The sequence below is a fragment of the Cygnus atratus genome, chromosome 1 (genome assembly GCF_013377495.2).
Source record: "Cygnus atratus isolate AKBS03 ecotype Queensland, Australia chromosome 1, CAtr_DNAZoo_HiC_assembly, whole genome shotgun sequence".
NCBI classification, from domain to species: Eukaryota; Metazoa; Chordata; class Aves; order Anseriformes; family Anatidae; genus Cygnus; species Cygnus atratus.
The window spans coordinates 61,145,849-61,167,543 of record NC_066362.1 but is presented as its reverse complement, the minus strand read 5'-3'; the positions used below and the strand labels follow the sequence as shown (position 1 = coordinate 61,167,543).

The following is a 21,695-nucleotide window of genomic DNA, read 5'->3' as shown; positions in this document are numbered from 1 at the left end:
TGAGCTGAATACATTAAAGTAATGATGAGATATTCCAAGTTAATGGGTGGGTCTTGACTAATTCTCTCGAACATAAGTTTTGGTCCTGCGTTCAGTAACGTATGTCAGGCAGGAAAATCAGTGCTCCCTATTCTTTTGTTTCCCTCTTTTCATCTGCTTCTTGTTTCCTAGGAGAGTAGCATCTTCTCTCCAGTGACTATTTCAACTACATTCTCTCTCTGTCTAATCATTTGTCCCGTCCCTCCCTCTCCATTTTCACTGTCTGCTACTTCTGTTCTCCTAATAGTGACTTCAGGGCTCATGTTCTCTCCTGAGCCACACCTGTCAGTATTGATGCTGCTGTTGAGCAAAATGTGCAGTTTTCTCAGCTTCTCATGCACACATGCAAGTGAGGGCAGGAAGCCAGCAGAGAGGGAGGCAGAGCACTGAGATACAGCACACATGTTTCTGGACCCTGAAGTCAGTACGAAGATAAGGAAGGAAACAGGATACTTGTCCTTGTGATGCTGAACAACGTGCAGGATATGACAGCGACCTATATGCAAAGTCACCCCCTTGTCCCAGTTCCCGCACCTGTCCTGTTCCCTGGACCCTCCCATACATCGGCTCCAAAGGAAGATGTTTTCCTTTTTACCTTCTGAAGGTCTAGGCTATGATTTAAGGAAACAGAAAAGCAACAGTTCTATAAATAATGACTCTGAAATAAGTTATGCTAGAGTCAAATGAAAACTATGTAAAAATGTCATTACATTTTCATACATACATTTTCATCACAATATCATTACAAGAAAATCTGAAATATTTTATATCAGTTTGTTATAAGCATTGTGTTTAATGGTAGAACGATTCATATTTTCTTCTTCGTCCCTCCTTTTTTCTTAGTTTCCACTCATCACTTCTGCTCTTTTATTTAGTTCAAAAGCAAAGAATTTGAAGTCTCCATGAACAAAAAAAAAGATACCGATGAGATTATTCAGCTGCCCAACTTAAATCACCACCTGAATATAGCCTGATTTCTCACTGAAGGTATGAATGTTTGAGGTTCAGCAGCGTCGCGCAGAGGTAAACCTGGACTAGAATTTTCTAAGAAGCTACCAAAAGAAGAGGAAAAAAAACATATGATCTGTACAGGGATAGTAACAAAAAGCAGCCTTGTTTTCCCTATTGTCTACCCTTGCAGCAATCAGGCAGTGATTCCTAGAAATATCAAAAGATGTACAGTATATCTTAAAATGTAACAGTGGGATAATATGCCTACATAGGTACTAAAGAAAAGTGAAAAAAAAATATCTGGGTTCTTTCCCCAAAAGGTGTTTTCAACACGCTGTTCCTGGAGAGCAAAGTAACTTTCTAACGAATGTATTACTCTCACTAGTAATCAGAAAACAACTGAACTGTGGATGACAGCATAATTTTTGACCTGCTTCATATTTTCTGGCCCAGATTACAGGAAACATGACTGTTGTCATTACTGTCTGTGTTCCATCAACATCTGTATTTCTGTCGCTAAGACTTAATCTGATCTATAAACAGTACTCTCACCTGAAATGCATGAAACTGTGCACTTTCACTTCATACTGCAGAATTTAAAAGTGGTATATTTTAATATGCTTTAGAATATCTGCCATTATTTTCTCATGGTGCAGAACTTAACAGCATTTTTGAACATATGTGGGACAAGCGCAAATGCTACCATGTGTGGGAAAAACACATTTTTGGGGGGGTAAAAAGGAAAAGTGTTTTTTGAAAATCAGTACAAATTTTAAGGGCACTGTTGAGATCCAGAGTTTATGTAGAATTTTCACTCCACTTTAAGAAAGCAATTTCTATTATCATAATATGCAAATTATCTGTGCTTTTTTTTTGGTTAAGAAACTGGAAGTTTTTGTTACACCAGTAAACTATGAAGGCTTTTTTTTTTTTCCTTTTGTTTTGTTTGTTTGTTTGTTTTGAGATAATGTTCTCTATGGAAAGCAAATCAAAAATGAGACCAATACTAGGTTTCATCTAATAGCCTTTTTGGATATTCTCGTTTCGGAGCATCTCATTAAGACCAATGCTTTTTTGAAGGAAAGGATAAAGATGTATTCAAACGCTCGCAATGAGAAGGTTGCTGTCAGATAACCATCTGATTTTTTTACGGACTCATTGAAACATTGTTCTCTTGAGGTTCAGGTGTTGATTAGATCAGAAAAATGTTCTGGTGGGCAAGCCAGCTGAAAAGTCTGTGTCTTTTAACAAGCAAACTTTTTCTCTCATCTGAATCAAATAATTCTGAAGATGATTAAATGTCAATGCATAACTACGAGATTGATGGGAGGTGGCAGGTTTTGTATTTGCAAGTATAAATTACTTGCTGCAATACCAGACAAACAGGCTATACTGCATTGCAGGAATCAACTAGACAGTGCCCCGAGTCACCCGTGCATTTGATAGAAGAAAACAATCTTTCAGATCTATATTAAGTTTGATTTTGACCTGCGCGGATAATAAAAACTAGTCTATGAAAAAGACTTTGATGGTACCAATTCTCACCAGATAGGATTCCCTATCGCCAAGAAAGTCACAGTTCAAAATTAATTTATCTTTCATCGTGATGGAATAAGCATAGAGACCAAAGGTTCCACCAGGTAGAAATGTAAGAAATTCCATTTACCATCAGGTGTGCGTTTCCCCAAACAAAGGAAAGTATAGCATAAGTGGCAGATTTCTGCCTCCTTCCTACACGACCTAATTTTAAAATAGTATTCTGTTCTTTATTAAAAATTAAAAAATAAAAAATGTTCCACTTACCTCATGTATCTTGATGGTAACCCGTTGCTGTGTTCCTAGTTTTGATCACCAATTGTCATTAGGGTTTAGAATTGCAGCTCTTCATGTGGAACATCAAATGTAACAACAAAATTTAGCAAATGTGTTTTACCTGAATACAAATCTGGAGGAAAAAAAAAGTCAGAAGCTCAGGAATGAAGGGATGCAAGGTTATTAAAAGCACTAGGAAACATATTGTAAGTTACAGATTGATAGTAGCCTACTAATTCTACTGTTACCTATGTCCTGGAGATAAATTGCTTGAGGAATAAAACAAGGGCTATGTGTATGTTCTGTACATTGTGACTAAATTATCCCTTGGTGCAAATTTCTTTGAAATGATGGCACTTAATCTGTTGGTTGACACATATTACTCTGTTAGCTTTGCCATTAACATCGACAAGATGTGTACTGGGAGAGCCACTTCAGATTACCTTTGCCTTCTTTCCCTGAGATGTTCAGGGAAATTTGTCCCAGGGAAATTTGACCTCAGCACATATGTTATTTTCCAGAGTCTGTGCACACTTTCCACTACCATTACAAATTCTCATCTCATAGCAGGATTTGCTGATAATTATCCTCTTCAGTAAAGTGGCTATTAGAGAGAAATCTCTCAACTTGGCTAGCTGCTAATATTGTACATTTGATTCTTACATTTGTGCAACCTTTTTGGTGACTGCACTGCAGGCCACCTGTCATAAGAAATCCTAGACTTCTATATAAGGAAGGTGTAACCTGTCAGATAAAATCCCTTTAAATGTTAATGAGATTATTTTGGTTATTTCGCATTTGTGTTCAGGTGTTTAATTCTGTGTAGCTTTGTGTAGAAAAGACCCACTGCTAAATTCACGCCCAAAGTTTCTTCTCTCATATTATGGGATCTCATATTGTAGACTCCACAGTGTTTTTGCTGTGTCCATATTGTAAATAAATGTTGCATTTATTTACCAGTTTGCACCACTACCATTATCAAACTGAATTCTAAATGCTTTTACACACTAGTGGCCCCTGTGTGAAAGGTGAAATATAAATCTCAAGTCTGTCATCAGGATTATTACCCTAAGCGGTTGTATGGTTAAGTGTTCACAACTGAAGCAAAACAAAGATAAGAATGTTTGCACTTGCATGTTTCAAGTTAGTGTTTTAATTGACTACTATAAAATATATCGGGTTGTGATGTAACAGCCTTTATATGCTCTGAGATCGTTGTGGTTCTGATGTGTTAGCTCTTCTTTGCAACCCATTAAAATATAGTTACCAATTTAGCATTTCTCATAAAAACGTTTTCAGCAAGAAAGCAACTTAAAACACCTGACTGAGCGGATGCGCTGTGTGTGTTAGCAGCATTTCAGTGGGTGTGGCGTACAGTGAATAGACACAGGTCAGGTTTTTTTCTTTTTTAAATAGCCGTGCACTGCCACTTTGGGGGATCAGGGCCATACTGGCCATGTCTGCAAGAACACAGCAGGGCAGCTGCTCCCCCTGTGCTCCCCCAGCAGGAGCAGGCATCAGGGAGCAGCAGTGGCTTCTAGCTCCTGAGTTGGTAGGGGCGTTTCATGTGCCAGCCGCGTTCCTCTGTCATTCCTAGCAGAGGATGGAAGCACCTTGCAGCTCCCACTCTGTGAGCTCACCTTTTTTCACCAGGTTATCTATGAAGAAACTACACATCTTCTCGTGCGGACACGATGGGTGCAGTGTGGACGCTCATTTGGAAAGTGGGATTTGCTTCCAAGCCCCCAGATTAGACAAAGCTGGCTGGATGACGAGATGTGTAGAAGCGTTAGGACTGTGCACTTAGTCACATGGTCTGAATTTTTGGGTTGACGTGTGTGGTGCCAGGAGTTGGACTCGATGATCCTTGTGGGTCCCTTCCAACTTGAGATATTCTCTGATTCTACCTGGGAGAAGTAAGGGGTCTTGACTTCTGCTGCTCTTGCAGCCAGACCCTTAGAGCACTGGATGTAAACAAAGCACCAGGCTGTGGCAGGTCAAGGCCCAAATGTCAGTGGGAAGAACAAAGATGCTGTTAGCAATCAATTATTTTAACTGGAGTAGGCGAAACTTTTTCCGAAGGAAACGCGACATTTATCCCAGTCGGGTGTACCTCCACAGCTGTAGCTTTGCACCCAGAAACCCCTCTCGAGCGCACAGCAGTGTGATTTGTGAAGTGCCGCCTGACCACGCTTACACACACACGGGGGCTGGTAACACCCCGGTCACGCCGAGGGACCTCTCGCCCCTCAGATGCTTCCATATTGTTATTACCCCACGCAGCGCGCGAGGCTGTGCGTGTTCCCAGCTTCAGCCCTGCCAGCACCTCAGCTGCGGGTTTTAGCTCCGATCCGAGAAGCGAATTAGACTTAAAGCCAACAGTTGGGCCGTTAGGGCCGGTCCCTCGGCACCCCGCTGCGCGCCCCCCCCCCCCCCGCCTCAGCCACCGCCGCCATTGCGCGGCGGGGCCGGGGAGGGGGGGGGGGAAGGGGGCGGCCGCCAGGGGGCGCTGCGGCGCGGGGGGCGCGGGGCGTGGCCTCGCGGGGAGGGGGGGGCGCGTGGGCGTGGCCCCGGCCGGCCGCCGCTCGGGTTCCCAGGGCGACGGGTGGTCGCGCCGTGACGTCAGGGTGTTTCCCGGTGACGCCGGGGCGGGCGCAGGCGCGGGGCGCGCGCGCGCGCGGCGGCGGCGACTCTGGGTGACGTCACGGGCCCGGGCGTGCCGTGCCGTGCCGTGCCGTGCCGGTGGCGCGGGCCGCCGGGAGCTGGCCGGGGTCCGCGCTCGGCCCCCTCCCCTCCGCCCTCCTCCTCCTCCTCCTCCTCCTCCTCCTCCCCCTTTCCTCCTCCCCCGCCCCCCCCCCGCTACGGGTCGCGGCTGGGCCCGTCCCGGCGGCGCGGCCGCGGCTCCCCCCGCCCGCCCCGCCCCCGCCCCCGCCGCCGCCCCCGCCCCCCCCGGCGCGGCGCTGCGAGCCAAGATGGCGGCGCTGAGCGGCGGCGGCAGCGCCGAGGGGGCCTCGCTCTTCAACGGCGACGCCGAGACCGAGCCGCCCGCGGCCGCGCTCGCCGCCTGCTACGCCGCGGGTGGCGGCGGCGGCGACCCGGCCATCCCGGAGGAGGTGAGGCCGCGGGGAGGCACCGCGGAGCCCCTCCGAGAGGGGCGAGGTGCGGGGAGCTCGGCTGCGGCCTCGGCTCGCCCCGCGGCCCCGGGACCGCGGGGGGGGGGAGGCGGCGGGGCCAGCCCCGGTGCTCGGCCACGGCGCCCCGGGGCCGCCGTCCCTCCCCCCCCCCCCCCCCGCCCCAGCCGGGCTCTCCGGTGTCCGGCGGCCTGGGGAGGTGCGTGAGGAGCGGGGCTCGGCTCGGAGCCGCCGCTCCGTGCGTTTCAGCCCGCGCCGTGCTTTGTGCGCGGGGAGGGTGAGGAGGCGGTGGGGGCTGCGGGGGCTCGGGCAGGGCGAGCCGGCTGCCCGGCCCCGCGGCGGGCAGCGCTACCTGTGCTGCCGGGGGGGAAGCTGAAGTTGGGAGCGCTGCCGCAGCGCCTGGCGAGGTGGGGTGAAGTGCAGGGTCTGGGCGCCGTGGGCAGCGGGGGCCGTGCGTCGCCAGCCGCCCTGCGTCGGGTCTGTTCCAGGGGTAAATACGGGGGCCAGAAACTCGGCCTCCTCGGCCAGCGCCTCAGCTGCTGCAGATGTGCTCAACTCGTCCTTCCTGAGCAGGTCCGTGCGCCCGGCCCAGGGCCTGCCCTCTGTGAGCGGAGCCCTGTGGCTCTGCGAGGCGCTGAGCCCGCCGGGCAGCGGCTCCTCGCTGCTCTCGGGGGGCCCTGCGCTGTCCCTGCCTCCTTGGACGCAAGGTGAGCAGGCTTTGCTCGTCAGCTCGCAGAGGGGTCCTGTTTGACTCCATCTCACCGGAAAAGACCAGCTTTTATCCCTTCTGTTTGTGTAACAGCACAGTGGAACGTAGCTGAATTCATGAGCTGAGAAGTTCGGCGAGTATTAGAGCTCCTGCTGGGTAGGTGGCTGGGAGGAGAAATGGGGAAGGAGACTTCCCATGTTGACGCTCTTGAGACGTGTTAGGTTGATTGGCCCGTCTGAAGGAGCTACCTGCTCACCTCGCTGAAAGAAGGCAAAACTCAGCAGCGTACATGTATTTGACACCTAAGCAGCGGGGTGATTAAACGCTTTGAGTAACGCCAGTCCAGTCTTAACTTTCCTGAGTAAGGAGAAACTCTTAACTGCTTGAGAAATCTAAATATCTCAAGAGTGGAGTTCAACAAATGCTTTATTTCAGCAGCAAAGTGAGGTTACAAAGCAACTCGCTGACTTGTATCGCCCTGGTTGTGCTGGTGCAACTCTACGTGGAAGTGAATTGCCCTGCTAATTCTGCCATAAAAAAATAATACAAATCTCTGTGGAATCATTTCAGTAACTGGTTTATTTTGTGGCCCTGGAAACAGTAATATCAATACAGCTGAGTGGGGTAAATAAACTGCAGTGCAAGGGAGGGGAGAGAAGAAAGCAGTGGCAGGAGATAAGAGTTATTTAAATAAGTTTTCGTACCAAAGGAGGTGTCACTTCAAAAATGTTTTAGCGTGCGTAGGTTGTTAGGTTTGACTCCAAATGGTAAATTACATAGTGTAGGGTTTTGTCCTTTTATTTTTTTTTTTCCCCTTGAATATCTTACGTCCCTGTGTGAGAGAGAAGGAGAAGCAGTCTGGTACCTGGAACACCTGCTGGCTGAGAGGTTGCTGCGTCTCAAGTATGGGTTCGTGTGTGCATGGTTAAGAAGCGTGTGGTATTGTTGTATTATTTACAAGCAAACTCTTTATACATTGGAAATAATGAAACACACAGGTCTAAGGCAGAGCTGGTGCTAGAATTTTTATTTTTTGAAGTGGTTTTGTTCTTCAGGTAACTAGTCCTTTCTTAAGTCGTAGGTAATTAACTTTAGTTTATGGCTTAAGTACACGTATTACGTCATCTAAAACTAGTTTTATTAAAACTCAAGACCAAAAAATTGCTGATAAGGTTAAAATAGAAACTATCCTTAATACAAAAACAAGCCGGCGTGAACTCTAATGCAAATTCAAGGTAACATAAGTCAGAAAAATACTGAAGTGCTTATAACTGACTCATGGCTCTAATATAAGTGCCTGTTTTAGTGTTTTGTTTTCTTTCTTCAAGAGAATGTAAGTCTAGGCTTTAAAAATACCCTTGCTGTGGAAGTCCATCAAGGAGCATAACTCCACTTATTTTGAGGAGATGCCTAGAAAAGTTTTAGTTCCACAGTCTTTCAGGAAATGCCCTCCTGGCTTCTGGGAGGAAAACCTTCAGATCTGCACTGAGTTTCTCGTTTTAAGAGGTGGGTAAACAAGAATAATCTTTGACAGCCCTTGAAGTAAGCTGACACAAACTTGTCAGTTGAAGTCCTCTGGTAAAGGAGGTGTTATGTATCAAGATCATAATCAAGTGTTGGTTGAAACTACAGCAGTATTATTTACGAACTCAAGGCTTGGGGCTTTGCAAAACAAGTTTACGCCATAACATTCAAATCATGGCCAATTTTTAGTGAAGTAATTAATCTAGTGCTTTAGAACTTGCCTTTTGTATCCTGAGAGCTGATACTAAAAATCTTCAAATAATCAAGTCATTACATAAGAGTATAATAATTGCTAAAGCATTTTTTCTACAATTTCTACAATTGAAGATTAGGAAGAATGGTTGCATATGTGCTTATAAGAATGGAACACTTAGGAAATAAATCCTTATGCCACCAAGAAGTACCTGAAAAGAGTAGGGACAAGTGAATCAAGGAGGAAATCTTCTCTTCTCCTCATCTTTCTGCTTCTGGTATTAGGAGGCCTGGGATGAGTGCTGGCATCCAGAGGCTTGGAGGCCAGCTTTTACCGCACGATGAGTTCTCAGGACTAGAGACAGTTTGGATGGAAGGTTTTCAGAGTGTTGTGGGCTTGCTGATATAGTAAAGTGTGTGTGACAGCTGGGAGGAAAGGCTCTGATCTTGTTGCTAGAGATTATTTACACCAATATTAAATAATTCAAGTGGGATTTTCTGTACTCAGAGCTTTGTGCCCTGAAGTGCTCTTTGGAAGACAAAAATGACTGGAAGTTGTGAACTGAGGCCCTGAGCTGATCTCTTCCTAGGTGGCAATGCTGGAGTTTATCCTGCATAAATATTAGTTATATATTTAGAAACCTTAATCCTACAAAACAGTTTTAAGAAGAAGAAAAAAAATAGAATGAAAAGATGCCTCTAAACTAAAATGAAATAACTGGTGGGATCTCATGAAGTGGTGTTGGTATGATAAGAAAAGTCGGCTTTATTTTTGTTGCACTAGCGTTTAGGGAACCTATCGTGCAGGGAATTAGAATAACTTTTAATGTGTTTCACTGAAGAGTTTACAATTAAATGTGCTGCTTCTTTGGAAAGTTGAAAAGAGAAGCTTTTTTTTTTTTTTTACTTCATTGCTTTTGAAATTAAACATGAAACATATTCCCAAAATTGCAGTTAAGTTTCATTGCGTTTGTGTTCAGCAACTGAGCTAAGTTTACAGTACAGGAATGCCATCCTATTTAACTGTGAGGACAAGTTACGCTTTGGCTGGAGATGAAGCTTCTCGTAGCAAGTGTTCTGCAGGAGTGTATCTCAGAAGACAGCATAACCGTTCTGTTTTGCACAGCAGGAGAAAGGCCTTTGCTGAGGACTTGGTCGGACTTTGGGCTGCAGCTTCAAGCAATACGTGGTCCAGCTAAGGAGGGTCTAGAGAAGAGTAACGAGAGTCTAGATCAGACCTTTGAGGAAAGACTGAAAAAATTGAGGTTGTTTAAAAATAGAAATGGAAACTGTCGAAGATGCCAAGAAGAGCACAAATAACTTGTTCTCCCGGTTGGTGGTTACGACTGCTGGGAGTAGTGAGTTTAAATGGTAGTAGAGATTGTTTCAGGTTACTATCAGTCCTTTTCCTTTATGGCTAGGGATAGTGAAGCAGGAAATTATTTGACTTAGGTTATTTGAAAAATGCTTGTTAACAGATTCCGTCACCTCCACAGACGAACATGTGTCAGGAATGATGGGGGAGAGTTGAGCTGGGTGTAGAAAAGACAATGATTTTGATAACCTTTTGTCTTTTTTTCCTTAGGCTTTTTGTGATTTATTCTTGACAAGGTAGATTGGGCATTAGAAGGCAACCTTAAAGGACTTGAGTGTAGTGGGGGTGTTAAAAAAAGATTTCTGCTTATGATGTTTTACTCAAAAGGCGATGGGATTAACAGCTGTGTTCTGTAGTAGCTCTTTTGATTACACAAAACTTGCTTAATAGACCGCTAGGTTCTGAAAAGTTTGGCTGTCTCAGGGGATTTGCCTTCAGTCTGTGTGGATATCCACAGCTTGGATACAAAGCATTTGGTGCTGAGTTCTGTTGTGAATTTATGTTGGTACTTCAGCTGCTAGTGCTATTTCTACTTGTACTTTGTTGTAGTTGTTAAAGATGTCTTATTTTTAAAGCTGTTCTAATAATATCTTTCTTGACACTTGTTTTAGCTAGGGAAGGCAATTCTTTTGTTGCATGCAGTTAAAAGTACCATAAACGAGATGAGATGCGGTTTTTGGTTTTTGTTTTTTCTTTTTTTAATGGAGATACTTTTTAATCACAAAAAAAAAAACCTTAAAGCTCCAGTATTCTACTTAGCTTTGTTATTTCGTAACAAATCTATAGTTTAGTTTTATCAATTACTGTACCTATAGAAAATGTGCATGAAGGATTTTAGGGTGAATTTCGCAAAAGAGGAAATAGGATCTTATTTGTACCTGGAAAAGAAATAAAAGGAGGCTTCGAATTAGCATGAGGTTGATAATCATCTTCCTGCTGAGCCTTGCGCAGAAGCTGCAGGTTTAACAGTTTTTTGGAGACGCTTCTCTGCTGAGCGTAAGTTTTCTGCAGTATGTTTCAGTTTGAGCAACCCCCTTTTGAAGGGCCGTGTAGCGCACCGTACAGCAGAAATGCCCCGTCATAACCGTAGTGGCTGATGATTAATGCTGCTCCCATCGCTGCAGTCAGGCTGAAGCTGATCAAAGGGTGCCCCGCCACCGAGAGGGGCCGCTTCTGCCATTTCGTGTACCTGCACCCGGATACACGGCCAGATCCACGCCGCGCCAGCTGAGTGCCACTTAGATCCTCTCCCGAGTTGATTCAACTCACTAATGCTGAAGAAAATTGGTGTCACTTTTGTTAGGTTTTCCGCAAGAGTAGCGGACTGAATCTCCTCAGCAAGGCGGCTGGTGAGCTCCAAAGCTCTTGTGCAGTAGGTGACAAGAAGAATGTGGTTAGGGAGAGCCGTGCTAGCGTGGTGGGTTTGACACGCACACACCCTTTTGCTTTTTTTTTTTTTAAGGTCACTGCTGTCCTGTTATATTGGCCTTCGTTTTTCTTTTGTATGCTTGAATGAGAGCTCTTGTGTGGCTGAAGCTTTCTTTGCTGGACTTGTCAGGCTCAGATCCTGACACGTTAGGTCTTTGTGGTCTTGAGTTTCCTGTGCTAGGCTGTAGCAATCGTGCTTGGTTTTTCTGGATAGCTTCTGAGTGCACCTTTCATGCCGTGGGCTATGACTGCATGCCATCGTTTTGCCAGCGTGCCAGGGATGCCAAGGCCCTCTATGGGCTTCTTGTATAGCAGGCATACTTTCCCAGCTGCTTTCACCATGTGAGACTGCTGGGTACAATATTCAGTTTTCTGAGGTGTGAGATGGTTTTCATGATTTTCATCTGTTCACACATCTGTGTGTGTACACAGCTACGTTCTCATGGCTAGTACAGAATACCGAAGCGTACAATGTGTGTCTTTCTTTGCTTTAGTTTCTTTCTACCAATTGCTCTTGAGCTTTTGGGGCGTACAGTGCAATCCTCTTAATCTGTTCTCCTGTGCACAGCTTCTTTCTAAAATGATGAAATATGTATTTATGCAACTGATTTCCTCTTCTGTGACCAGTTCTAAAGTTATACAAGGCTGCTTGAAGCAGAATTACATGCCTTTTTTTCCTGTTTAAGTTCCTTGCTGCAAGGGTTTGACTTGTTACTCCACCTTTTTAACTTTTTTTTTTTTTGAAGGAGCAGCAGTGCCTTTCTTTATTCTGTTTCTGATGAGTTTATGCTTGTGGCCCCTTGCAAAAAGAGGTGAAAAGGCTGAAGGTGTAGTTTTTAACCATCCCCATTGTCCAAAGGTGCTGTCTGTTCAGGCGGGAGCTCTCAGGGAGTGGTGCTGCAGCTGTCATCCCACCTGGGGAATTCAGACCCACATCAACAGTAAGGGTCCCAAACCAGAGCCCGTGCTCTTTCCAAAATGGGGTTTGTTGTGCGCTGCAGGTGTAGTGCTCAGTACCAAGTGAGCTCTCCACCCTATCAATACTATAGTCAGGAGATGATAGGAGTGTCTATGTGCACTGGACGAAGCATTTGTCCTTCTGAGCTTCTGACCAAACAAAGTATTTTTATGATTCTCCCAATATACCTGCACAAAATGTAGTATGAAAGGGAGATTACATTTCTGCTTGCAGGGTACCAATTTTCTTTCAAAATCTCATGTCTGGGAGGCAATCGAGTTTGTTAGTGAACAGAATGTACTTACTGATTAAAACTGTGCTGCATTATGAGGTTGCTAGGATTTTTTTTTCCCCGCAAGAAGGGGAATACCAGCAGTAATATCCTCACTGTTGTGCAGTGAGGCCTCTTAAACAGTATAGTTATTAGTAAAGCTGTTGTTAAATGTACTGATAAGTAGTAAATACATCTCAAATGCACTTACATTGTGTTTAGTCAATGTTTTCTGACCATTTGGAGCACAGGTTTGGTAACCCCTAACTTTTATTGTGCATCTCAGATAAAAGGAATGCATTTTGAATGTAGATGTGTCTGAAGTGTGAGTAGCACACCTAGTTTCTTCTCTCTCTATTGTAAGTTACTTATTAATAGTGCTTCAAAAGCACTGTAAAATCAACATGAAATAAAACATTATCATGACTTTAAGAAGTTGGTAGCATCTAGGTGTTTGGAAAATCTTGGTGGTTGTATGTTAACACCTCAGCCTTTGAAATGGTTTTGTAAATTTATTCATTAAATCTTAATAGGTCAAACATTCTCTCTGCTTTTAAGTAATGTAGATTTAAATGCATGTCTTTAACGTCATCTGAGGTAGCTTTCAGAAGGGATTTCTTTCAGTATCTTCATATTTTTTCTAGAATGCTGTTGGTTAGTGAGAATAAATTCTTGTGACTTTTCTGAAGCTTGTGTTGGTAGTTGAAAATTTTCCCAGTCCCTAGATTCAGTCGTCACAGATTGTGAGTCTTGCAGCAGCCTTTATGTGATAAATAGTTCTCCAGTTTGATCAGTTCAGGTCTGACTGAACCAACCTACAAGGTCTTTCAGCGTTTTTTCCATTTTTCCCTGGAGTAGATGGTTCTTTTCACCACCCTACCATGATGTGTGCCGTGTCTTGTTTTGATTAATTTATTTTTTAAAAAGACCCTCCTAGCTCTTTGTACAATGAATGGCAAGGAGCCAGTTCTGCCTTTTAAGTTTTTGTTTTAAGTTTTGTTTTTCACAGTGCTGTTAGAGGTAGTAGGCAGCCTGGTCTGCTGAGCTGAACAGAAATGCCATCTAGGAAAATATGGTTTCTATGGCAGTTTCTATTTGTGACTGTTTTCTGAGATTGTGGGCAAATTACTTGTACCTGGCTTATTATGATTTTTTTTTACTTTATAAAACACACTTGCCCTTTTGAGGGTTTAGAGACTTGTTTGCGATAAAAATGAGATGCCTTAGTTGCTTTGTTGGATCACAGCTCCACTTAAACTAACAGGATATATTTGTATTTGATGCGTATTATTGAAATACAAATATATTCTTATATAATAAGAATGTATTTCTAACTGGTTAGTAGAAAACACATGCACCATGTAGTAACAGTTGCTGAATATTGTAAAGCGTATGGAAAATTGTTTTATGGATTGATAAGATGAACTTTTAAATAGGTGCTGTTTATCTTCTCTGGGTAGTCTCATTAGTTGTGTGCTCTGGCAAGGAGTGAGCAGAAAAGGTTGTGCAGTTCAGGGGAGACTTTGTTTTGTCATTTTAATTAATGTGTGACCCAACCTGTGTCAGAGCTCTGCTCGACTCGCATTTGCTTCTTATATGCAATTATTGTAATTAGCTGGTTGGCTGCTTGCTTTCCGTCATTGATACGACTTGTCCTCAGTTTAACGTGTGTGGAGAAATAGCCTGATGTGTACACAGCAGTGGCTCCTTTGTAAACTCACTGCTGGATGGGCTTAACACTCACTGAGAGTCAACGGTAGTTACCTCTCAGGAACAAAGCTGTGTCCTTAGGTTAGGAAATCAGGATAATTCTTTCCTCCTACCTCCTTTTTTTTAACCTTTGATAATCTAGGGAGAATGTTTTTTTTAAAATGGTAAACATAAATACAGTGAATTGTACCAGAACATGATCTGTCTGAGATACTCTTGGCTACTGAACCGCTTCCAAAGTGAATAAACGGGACTAATAGCAATGCAAGACAAAAGCCTCGAGGAGTGTGGAGTAGGAGATGTCGTTAGATCGCAGAAAGCCATGCAACTGGCAGTTAGTGACTTAAAGGACGGATACAAACACCTCTTACTTTTCACACTCTTGTGTTCTGCTGTGGTAGAAAGCTTTTGTTAACTTTCCTTTTCGTGCTGCTTGGAGGCAAATTCTACTTAGCAGCAAGCAGCAAAGATGGCAGGTGTTGGAAAAGTGGGGGCCTGCAGGCGGACTGAAGCTGAACAGGAAGGCGGCTGCTTCCTGGTGGCCTGAATCGCCGACCTGTGGGCTGCAGGGAGGAAAGGTGGCTTTTTGCACCAGCTCCGGTGGTCACCGGGTCCTTGCCAAGCTCTTTTAGCACGCTAGACTGGCAGAAAACTAACCTCAACAGAGAGAAAAAATATTTTGCTTGTTTACCTTACTGATAGGATTCAGGCAAAGGTTTAGGTTCCAGAGGGAGAGGAGGGAAGGGAGCAGGGGGAGATCGATGGGCACGAGCAGTTCGGTAACTGCGCCCGCTGGCTCCTGGTGACTGTGCTTAGGGAGAAACTTCTTAGCTACCTTTTGAGAGCAGACTATCAAACTTTATCCTTTACAATTTGTCACTGTATCTCAAAAAATATTTTTAAATGCTCGCAATAAATAAGAAACACTTGAAGTCCAAATTCCTTTTGTTTAAGAGGCGGCAACCCGAAAGGCAAAGGCTGACAGATTGAAAAGCTGTTTATTCTGCTTTAAAAGTGGAGCTCAGCGATGAGCAATCCAATTTGCCTGTAGAATTAAACGAAGGAAAAGACACAGATCTCTATCACTTGCAACTGATGGATTGCAAGTAAATGAGAGATGCAAGGATGTTAAGTAAAAACTAAGTGGTTGTAGTACAAAGATGGTTGTGTGGTAAGAGTCTCCTGGTAAAGAAAGCACGTCTTTATTGAATACGTCTGTCTATTGCAGAAGAGTTACGCTGTAGTTCTCATTCTGATTGAAGAATTAACAGCACAAATTCTAAGTTGATAATTCAGATACTTGAGCATGAATGTGGTCAGACATTTCCTAGTTTTTTGGGGTAGGGAGGGAATTGTTGGCTGTTTGGTTTTAGTCATTTTTTGCTCAACAGAAACAGTTTCACAACAAACACAGTTGAAAACCTGCATTACTGGTTACAGGGGGATAAGAATAAGCCTTCTCCTTCCTAAAAATGTTACCTGTTAAATGGAAAAAAGTTTTAATCTTGAAATGTTTTTAATATTTCACTAATTGCCATGCTTACAGCAGGTGCCAGCTGACCATATTTACTGTATTAGCTTACCTAGGTATAATCAGACAGGATGGTACAGAAAAATGCTGCAACTCTTCTTGAGACCTTCACTTCCTGAGCATGCTATCATACGTCTTCACCAAGGCCATTCTTCATCAATGTAGAAAGATATGTTCAGAGATTTTAAACTCTTATGGAAAAAGACACTTCTTTCCCGTGGTTACGGTAATGTCTGTGGATAGTAATGTCTGTAACTTGTTTACTGTCCTATGAGGGTAAATTTTAACAGACTTGTTCTGAACCGTCTAGCTAGCCAACAATGAAAATACAGTGTCAACGTTGGTATCTCAGACAGGAGCTGCAATAAAATGATCCGCCAACACGAATAAAAAGTTGGGGAAGATAAAGTAGCAAGGGCAGTCTCAATGTTGGCATTTATGTCACTTCTGTAAACTCTTATGTGAAACTCATTGCAAGCTGGTTTTCAATTCAGTAAAGTTTTTCAGCTCTTAGTATTTTTCAGGATACTTATTTAAAAAATCCTATGCTGCTGAAAATATAATAAGCATAAAGAGCTAGCAGAGTAGGAAAAATGCAAAAAATGAGCACAGGGGATGTGCAAGTGGAGAGAAGCTTCCATTGAGAGACAGAGCAAAGCTGGAGCCTGAAGTAAAGGAAGAAGGAAAGGACCGTCCTTCCCACTCTAGGTACCTGTCATATTCCAGTGTATGACACCATTAAATGGGGAGAAAGCTTTGTTAGAGGCAGGAAGAGTGCTAGCACCACTCCAGGTTGATGAGGGGAGAAAATATCTCAGGGAAGATACTAAAATGTGAGAAAGCTGTAACGGTGGTTTTTGGCAAAGACACAGGGAAAATGCAAGCTTTGCATCTTGATGTACAAGCCCTGAGGTGGGGTGCTGAGTTACTAACCCCAGTCATGTGTCCTTTCACCTCTTACATTCTGACACTTCACTTTCAAGTTCGTGAAGGCATTTGTTCAGCTAAGAATGAGCTCATACATGACGGCTTTCTAAAGCATTTGCTGACGACGTGGATACTCATTCAGTGGACCAAACCATCAAATTCATTCTCTAAGAAACAAGCCTGAAGGGGCTGATGAGAGTAGTATTGGATAGGTATCAATGATTCTGTCCTGCTTGTAAAACAGTTTTCAAACCAATTCTTAAATGACTTCACCTTGTTTGTTCAATTAAAGTGTTCTCTGTCATCTCGAAGTGTGATAATCCAAATGCAGGATACACCATGTCTGTGCAAAGAATGACTTACTTTTCTTTACGGAACAGATTCAAACATTCAGATGTCTTCTACAAAGTGTGAATCATAGAGCTTAGAGCTGGGATGTGCTGCAAGGCTTGGGTACTGGTGCCAGGTGCAAGAAGTATAAAAGACAGCGTGCTTTGTGCTGTCTCAGGCAGTGCATTTCTTGACAAGCAGCATGGGAGGCAAAAATAACTTCATGGCTTATAGCCTCACATGTTGCAGAGCCGGTCTTCACTGAGTACAATGGATTTGGCCTCCTACTCTATCTGACTTGCCTCTGGCTTGAAATAGGTCATCATCTTTTCATTACGTTGCAAGGGAGTGCTTATTTGCAAAATTAATGCATGGTTATCCACAATGGGCAGATATGAGTTGATATATTCCAGAATATCTGGAATATCTCCAGTCTTCTGTCTGTCTGTATCCATTTTAGCCTGTGTCAGCTTCTTTCTGTCAGCAGCACTAAAAGGAGAATCAAATCTAATCTCTCATGATAAAGAATAACCTTAACCTAATGCTACCAGATAAGGTGGAAAAACTTATTTGAGGCTTTTTAGGAAAAAATAAGGTTATCCCAGATATAAACGACTCATTACTTTTTTTTTTGTGGAACTACAATGAAATGCTGTCTCAAATAACCATGCTGCTTCCTGTGGAAAGTGGCTGGACTTGCCTGTGGACAATGCTGCAATCGTTTCAGATGTACTTGAGAATGCATCAATATTTCTAGCAACCGTCTCTTAGGCTGGCATCAGTTTTTGCACTTCTGTGAGATATTTGGCAGTAATTTTCTCGCAGAAATCCCTTTATCCACATTTTATTCGTGCTTTCACTAGAACTAAAAGAAAACTGGAGAAGCCTGCTGGTCACTAAGAAAGAACAGCCCTATTATTTTTGTTATGAGCATGTTTATGAGCACTCCACTACTCCAATGAAATTCCACACCTGTGTGATAGGGATATGGTGTTGAGAGACTCTCCTGGCCCAGGGTCTTTAAAGCTGGGCTGGTGCACAGGATGCAAACGTGGGTGAGGTGAGTTGTCAGAATATGCAGGTTTGAGAGGAAAAAAGGCAGGCTGGGACTGCTGGCTGTGCAAGTGCAGCACATAGAGCGTAGTTCTTGTGAGGAGGAAGCTATGGGCGCTGTGGTGTGCAGAAGCAGGCGTTTTCAGGTCACACGAGGTAACTTGCACAGAGCACCACTTCTGAACTCCAATTAGGAAAAGGCTTAAGTCCCTTCAATGAAATTGCAGTAGTCATAGATCCTACATAATAGGATGCTATATACTCTCATGGGGGTTGCGTATCAAGGGGCACCAGCTACGTAGACAAGAGATGCTCAGGACCACAAGTGACCCTATTTAACTATTTTCACTGATAGGAAACAGCAGAAGGTAGCTTCATGGAAGTAGTAAGAGTTGCTACTTAAAGAGAAATTGTGAAGCTTGGAAACTTGCCATGTCGTGTTCTGGTGCGTACTTGATTACGGAGAGAGTATGCTAGTCAATACTGGATTTGTGAGAGTTTTTTCAGCTTGTCAGAAGACTTTTGATGAATATGGCACACGAAATAGGTTTTCCATTTCTGTGAGCAACAAGTAATGACTCAGTGCTGTGGCTGACGTTGATAAATTTCCTTCTGCCTTCAGCGTACTTTTAACTGTGTGAGTAGCCTTTCTAAGGTAATAGAAATCCATGTGAAGTTTCCCTGCAAGATTCTCTTACAGACAGGTTCTTACTTTAGTGCTCAGGTATACGGAAAGTAATTCAGGGCATCATTTCCAGCCACTCTGAGCAATGTTGTCTTCCACTAGATTTAACTTCAGCTTCTTCAGGTAGAGAAAATTTTGCCATAATCCAGCAACTGGCAGTAAGTCTCAAATTTCTGTATTTTTTTTCATTAGTCATTGAGGTTTTTGCTATTGTCATGATATTAACGTAACCAGAAGATTTCTGTGCTCTGAACTGTTCAAGGCTGTCGTTAGATTTTGTTGCCGCCATCTTCTAAATTACATGCTTCCTATGTGCATGTTGTTACTTTGTTACTTTTTTTAATTCTGTAGCTTCTCTGAAAGAAAGCAAGGTTGCTGTCATGGACACAAAATAGAAAACAATCTATGAGCAATGAAGTTGCTTATTATCAATCTTCAAAAAAGTATTTGAAAAACCTCATCCAACAGGTTACTTTGTTGGCAAAGCACCTTCCCTCCCCACCGTTGGCAGGCATTCAAGTGTAGTAAGCTGTTGATGCTGGTTAAGGTATAGTAATAATGCTGAGGACGACTTCTGTAGGTAGAACTGCCAGAATGAATAATAAAAGTTGCATTAAATAGTAATGAAACTTGTGTTCTGAAAGCAATCATGAGGCGTGCTTCCATAGTTTGCCATGAATTTTCTCTGTACACAGCCAAGTTAATAGCACGTTACCATTTGTACAGCAACTAAACATCTAAAACTCTTACATTGAACAGGTTAATTGACATAGGGTGTTGATTCAAGCTTGTTCCCTTCACCAAGGATGTGGCTACCTCTTGCCAACTTTGGAAAAACGTTAGCAAAATGCAGAAATCTTCCTGGTTGCTGGTTAGCATTCCTAACTCAACGTGATAAAGTGATTGTAAGTTGAGAAGCAAGTTGACTTCCCCAATTGCCTTAAGTGAGTTTGCATACAGAATATTTGAATATTGCACTCTTTATTTGGTGTCCCCCCACCCTTGGTAGTTCAGGTTACTTGTTCCTCAGCAAACTGTTTTTGCTTGAGTGTAGCTTCGTGATGAAATCTTCATTCTCCTATTTGTTCTGAAACTGGAGCTAGATAGGAATCAATTATTAGTTTCTTTTAGGGAATGGCTTATCTTTAATCTTAACGTTTACTGGCGGATAACCAGTGTCTTAAGTGAGTGGGCTAACTAAGGTGATGCACAAAATGTGAACTATATTTTAGAGTTTGTTTCTTTGTGAGTATCTCAAGACTGGTAAGAGTTGTTTTGATCCAGCTTGGGTTGGATCCTGTTCTTGGTACATACTATAGAATACTATGTTAGTTGCATCTTCTTTTTAAAGAGAGAAGTTTTGATAACTTATAGGTCCAGACCCAGTCTTGAGGTTGTATATGTTATAATAATCCATGAAATAGATAAGAGTTAAACTGAAAAATGTAACAGAAGTCCTTATAATCCCTTTGGAAGAAGCAATGTGTTTTTCCTATTCTGGGTCTAATAACTCTGACTCTTTTTTTTCTGGTAAATTGTCTGAACAGCAGTACCTGTGAAGAAGAGATTCTCCTCTTTCTTCCCTCTCCGCCCTATAAATTTCTGATTTTTGTTGGGTTTAAGTAGGTTCTTAAATCAGTGTAGCGTTATTGTTTGAAATGACTTGAGTTATTGATTTGGTGCCTTCTTAGGTGTTAGCATTAGGATTCGTAATACCATTTCCCTACAGTAATCTCAAAGTCGTGAAATTGGCTCTTTCAGGATGTTGTGACGAATAACTAACAACCTGAGTTGTTTCACAGTACAGTGCCGTAAGTCTTCTCTGTGCACTAAAGGTAAATGTTTCTTTCAGATCACATCCAAGGCCTGTAAGAAAACTTGTAAGGCACAGGAATGTAGAATTCACGGTATAGGAAGTACTTAAGATCGAGACATTGTATTACCATGCAAATAGAACTAAGTTTGGATTATGTGAATGTGTTGACACAGATTACTTACGGCTTGATAGAACTCCACTAAACTTGGTAGTGCTGTAGAAACTGGGTTACAGAGACTTGCAGGAAAAATACTAAATACGGTTTTGATAAACATAAAAACCAAAACATTCTAAAAAGTTGGTTATACCGTCATTCCTGAATTTTGAAACCAAGTTTACTTTTTCTCTGTTTGTCTGGGAAGTAAGATGTGTCTTACTGACCATGAATGAGCAGGATAGCTTTGTGCACTTACTGATATTAAAATATTTTTATTATGGACTTCTGTTATTAAATATCTATAAAATGTAATTTGTTACGGTTTAGGGCTGATTCTATAGGCTCTCTAGGATTTAATTAAGTTAAAATATTTCATTTTCTATTTTAGGTGTGGAATATCAAACAGATGATTAAATTAACACAAGAACATATAGAAGCATTGCTAGACAAGTTTGGAGGAGAGCATAACCCACCATCAATATATTTAGAGGTAAGTTTGTGGACAAATGTGGTTAGGTCACTAGTACTTTATCTATCTTATATGAAGTATCTTGTGTTAAAAGTAAGAATACCTGTAGTAAGAGTGTATCTCCCTTGTGGACTAGAAACCTAACTTTTGTTCTTTGGAGATGGAAGGGAGCTGTGTGGAATTCCTCATACACATCAGTAAGGGAGGATCAGTGGCATTTTTTAACAGTTAATGCTGGTGCAATTGAAATGTAAGGCATCCTTTTTGGTGCGGGGGGAAAAATTGTGTACGTAGTTTTAAAATAATAGTAGTAATAATAATAACAAAAAGAAAAAAAATTAATAAAGAATGCATTTTTAAGTGGATATATGCACATGGAAACATAAAACTAACTTTGCCTTTAAAGCAGTTGAATTCCCCTTCTTTTCCCCTTTGAAATATAGTCATTTGGAATACAAAAACTGTTATTAGTAGAAGGGATCTTTCTTACAGAAATGCAAAGAATTGTAGGGTGGAGTAATATTTTAAAGCTGCCTTTAATTTGTAAGCTAATTAAAAATTAAATCTCTTTATTCTTTCATTACTCCTGATTCATGAAATTGCGTGGATGCAGGACCATTAAGAAAC

At 42.6% G+C, this 21,695-nt stretch overlaps 1 protein-coding gene across 1 annotated transcript in view; it reads left to right on the top strand.

The window, feature by feature from the left end:
- The first annotated feature begins 5,745 nt into the window (after positions 1–5,745).
- BRAF (B-Raf proto-oncogene, serine/threonine kinase) overlaps positions 5,746–21,695 on the top strand; it is an 83,947-nt gene continuing 67,997 nt past the window's right edge. Inside the window, exons 1-2 of the mRNA XM_035568555.2 lie at positions 5,746–5,915; positions 20,988–21,089. Coding sequence (XP_035424448.1) covers positions 5,775–5,915; positions 20,988–21,089 — 243 coding nt within the window. The 5' untranslated portion in view covers positions 5,746–5,774. The remainder of the gene's footprint in view (positions 5,916–20,987; positions 21,090–21,695) is intronic.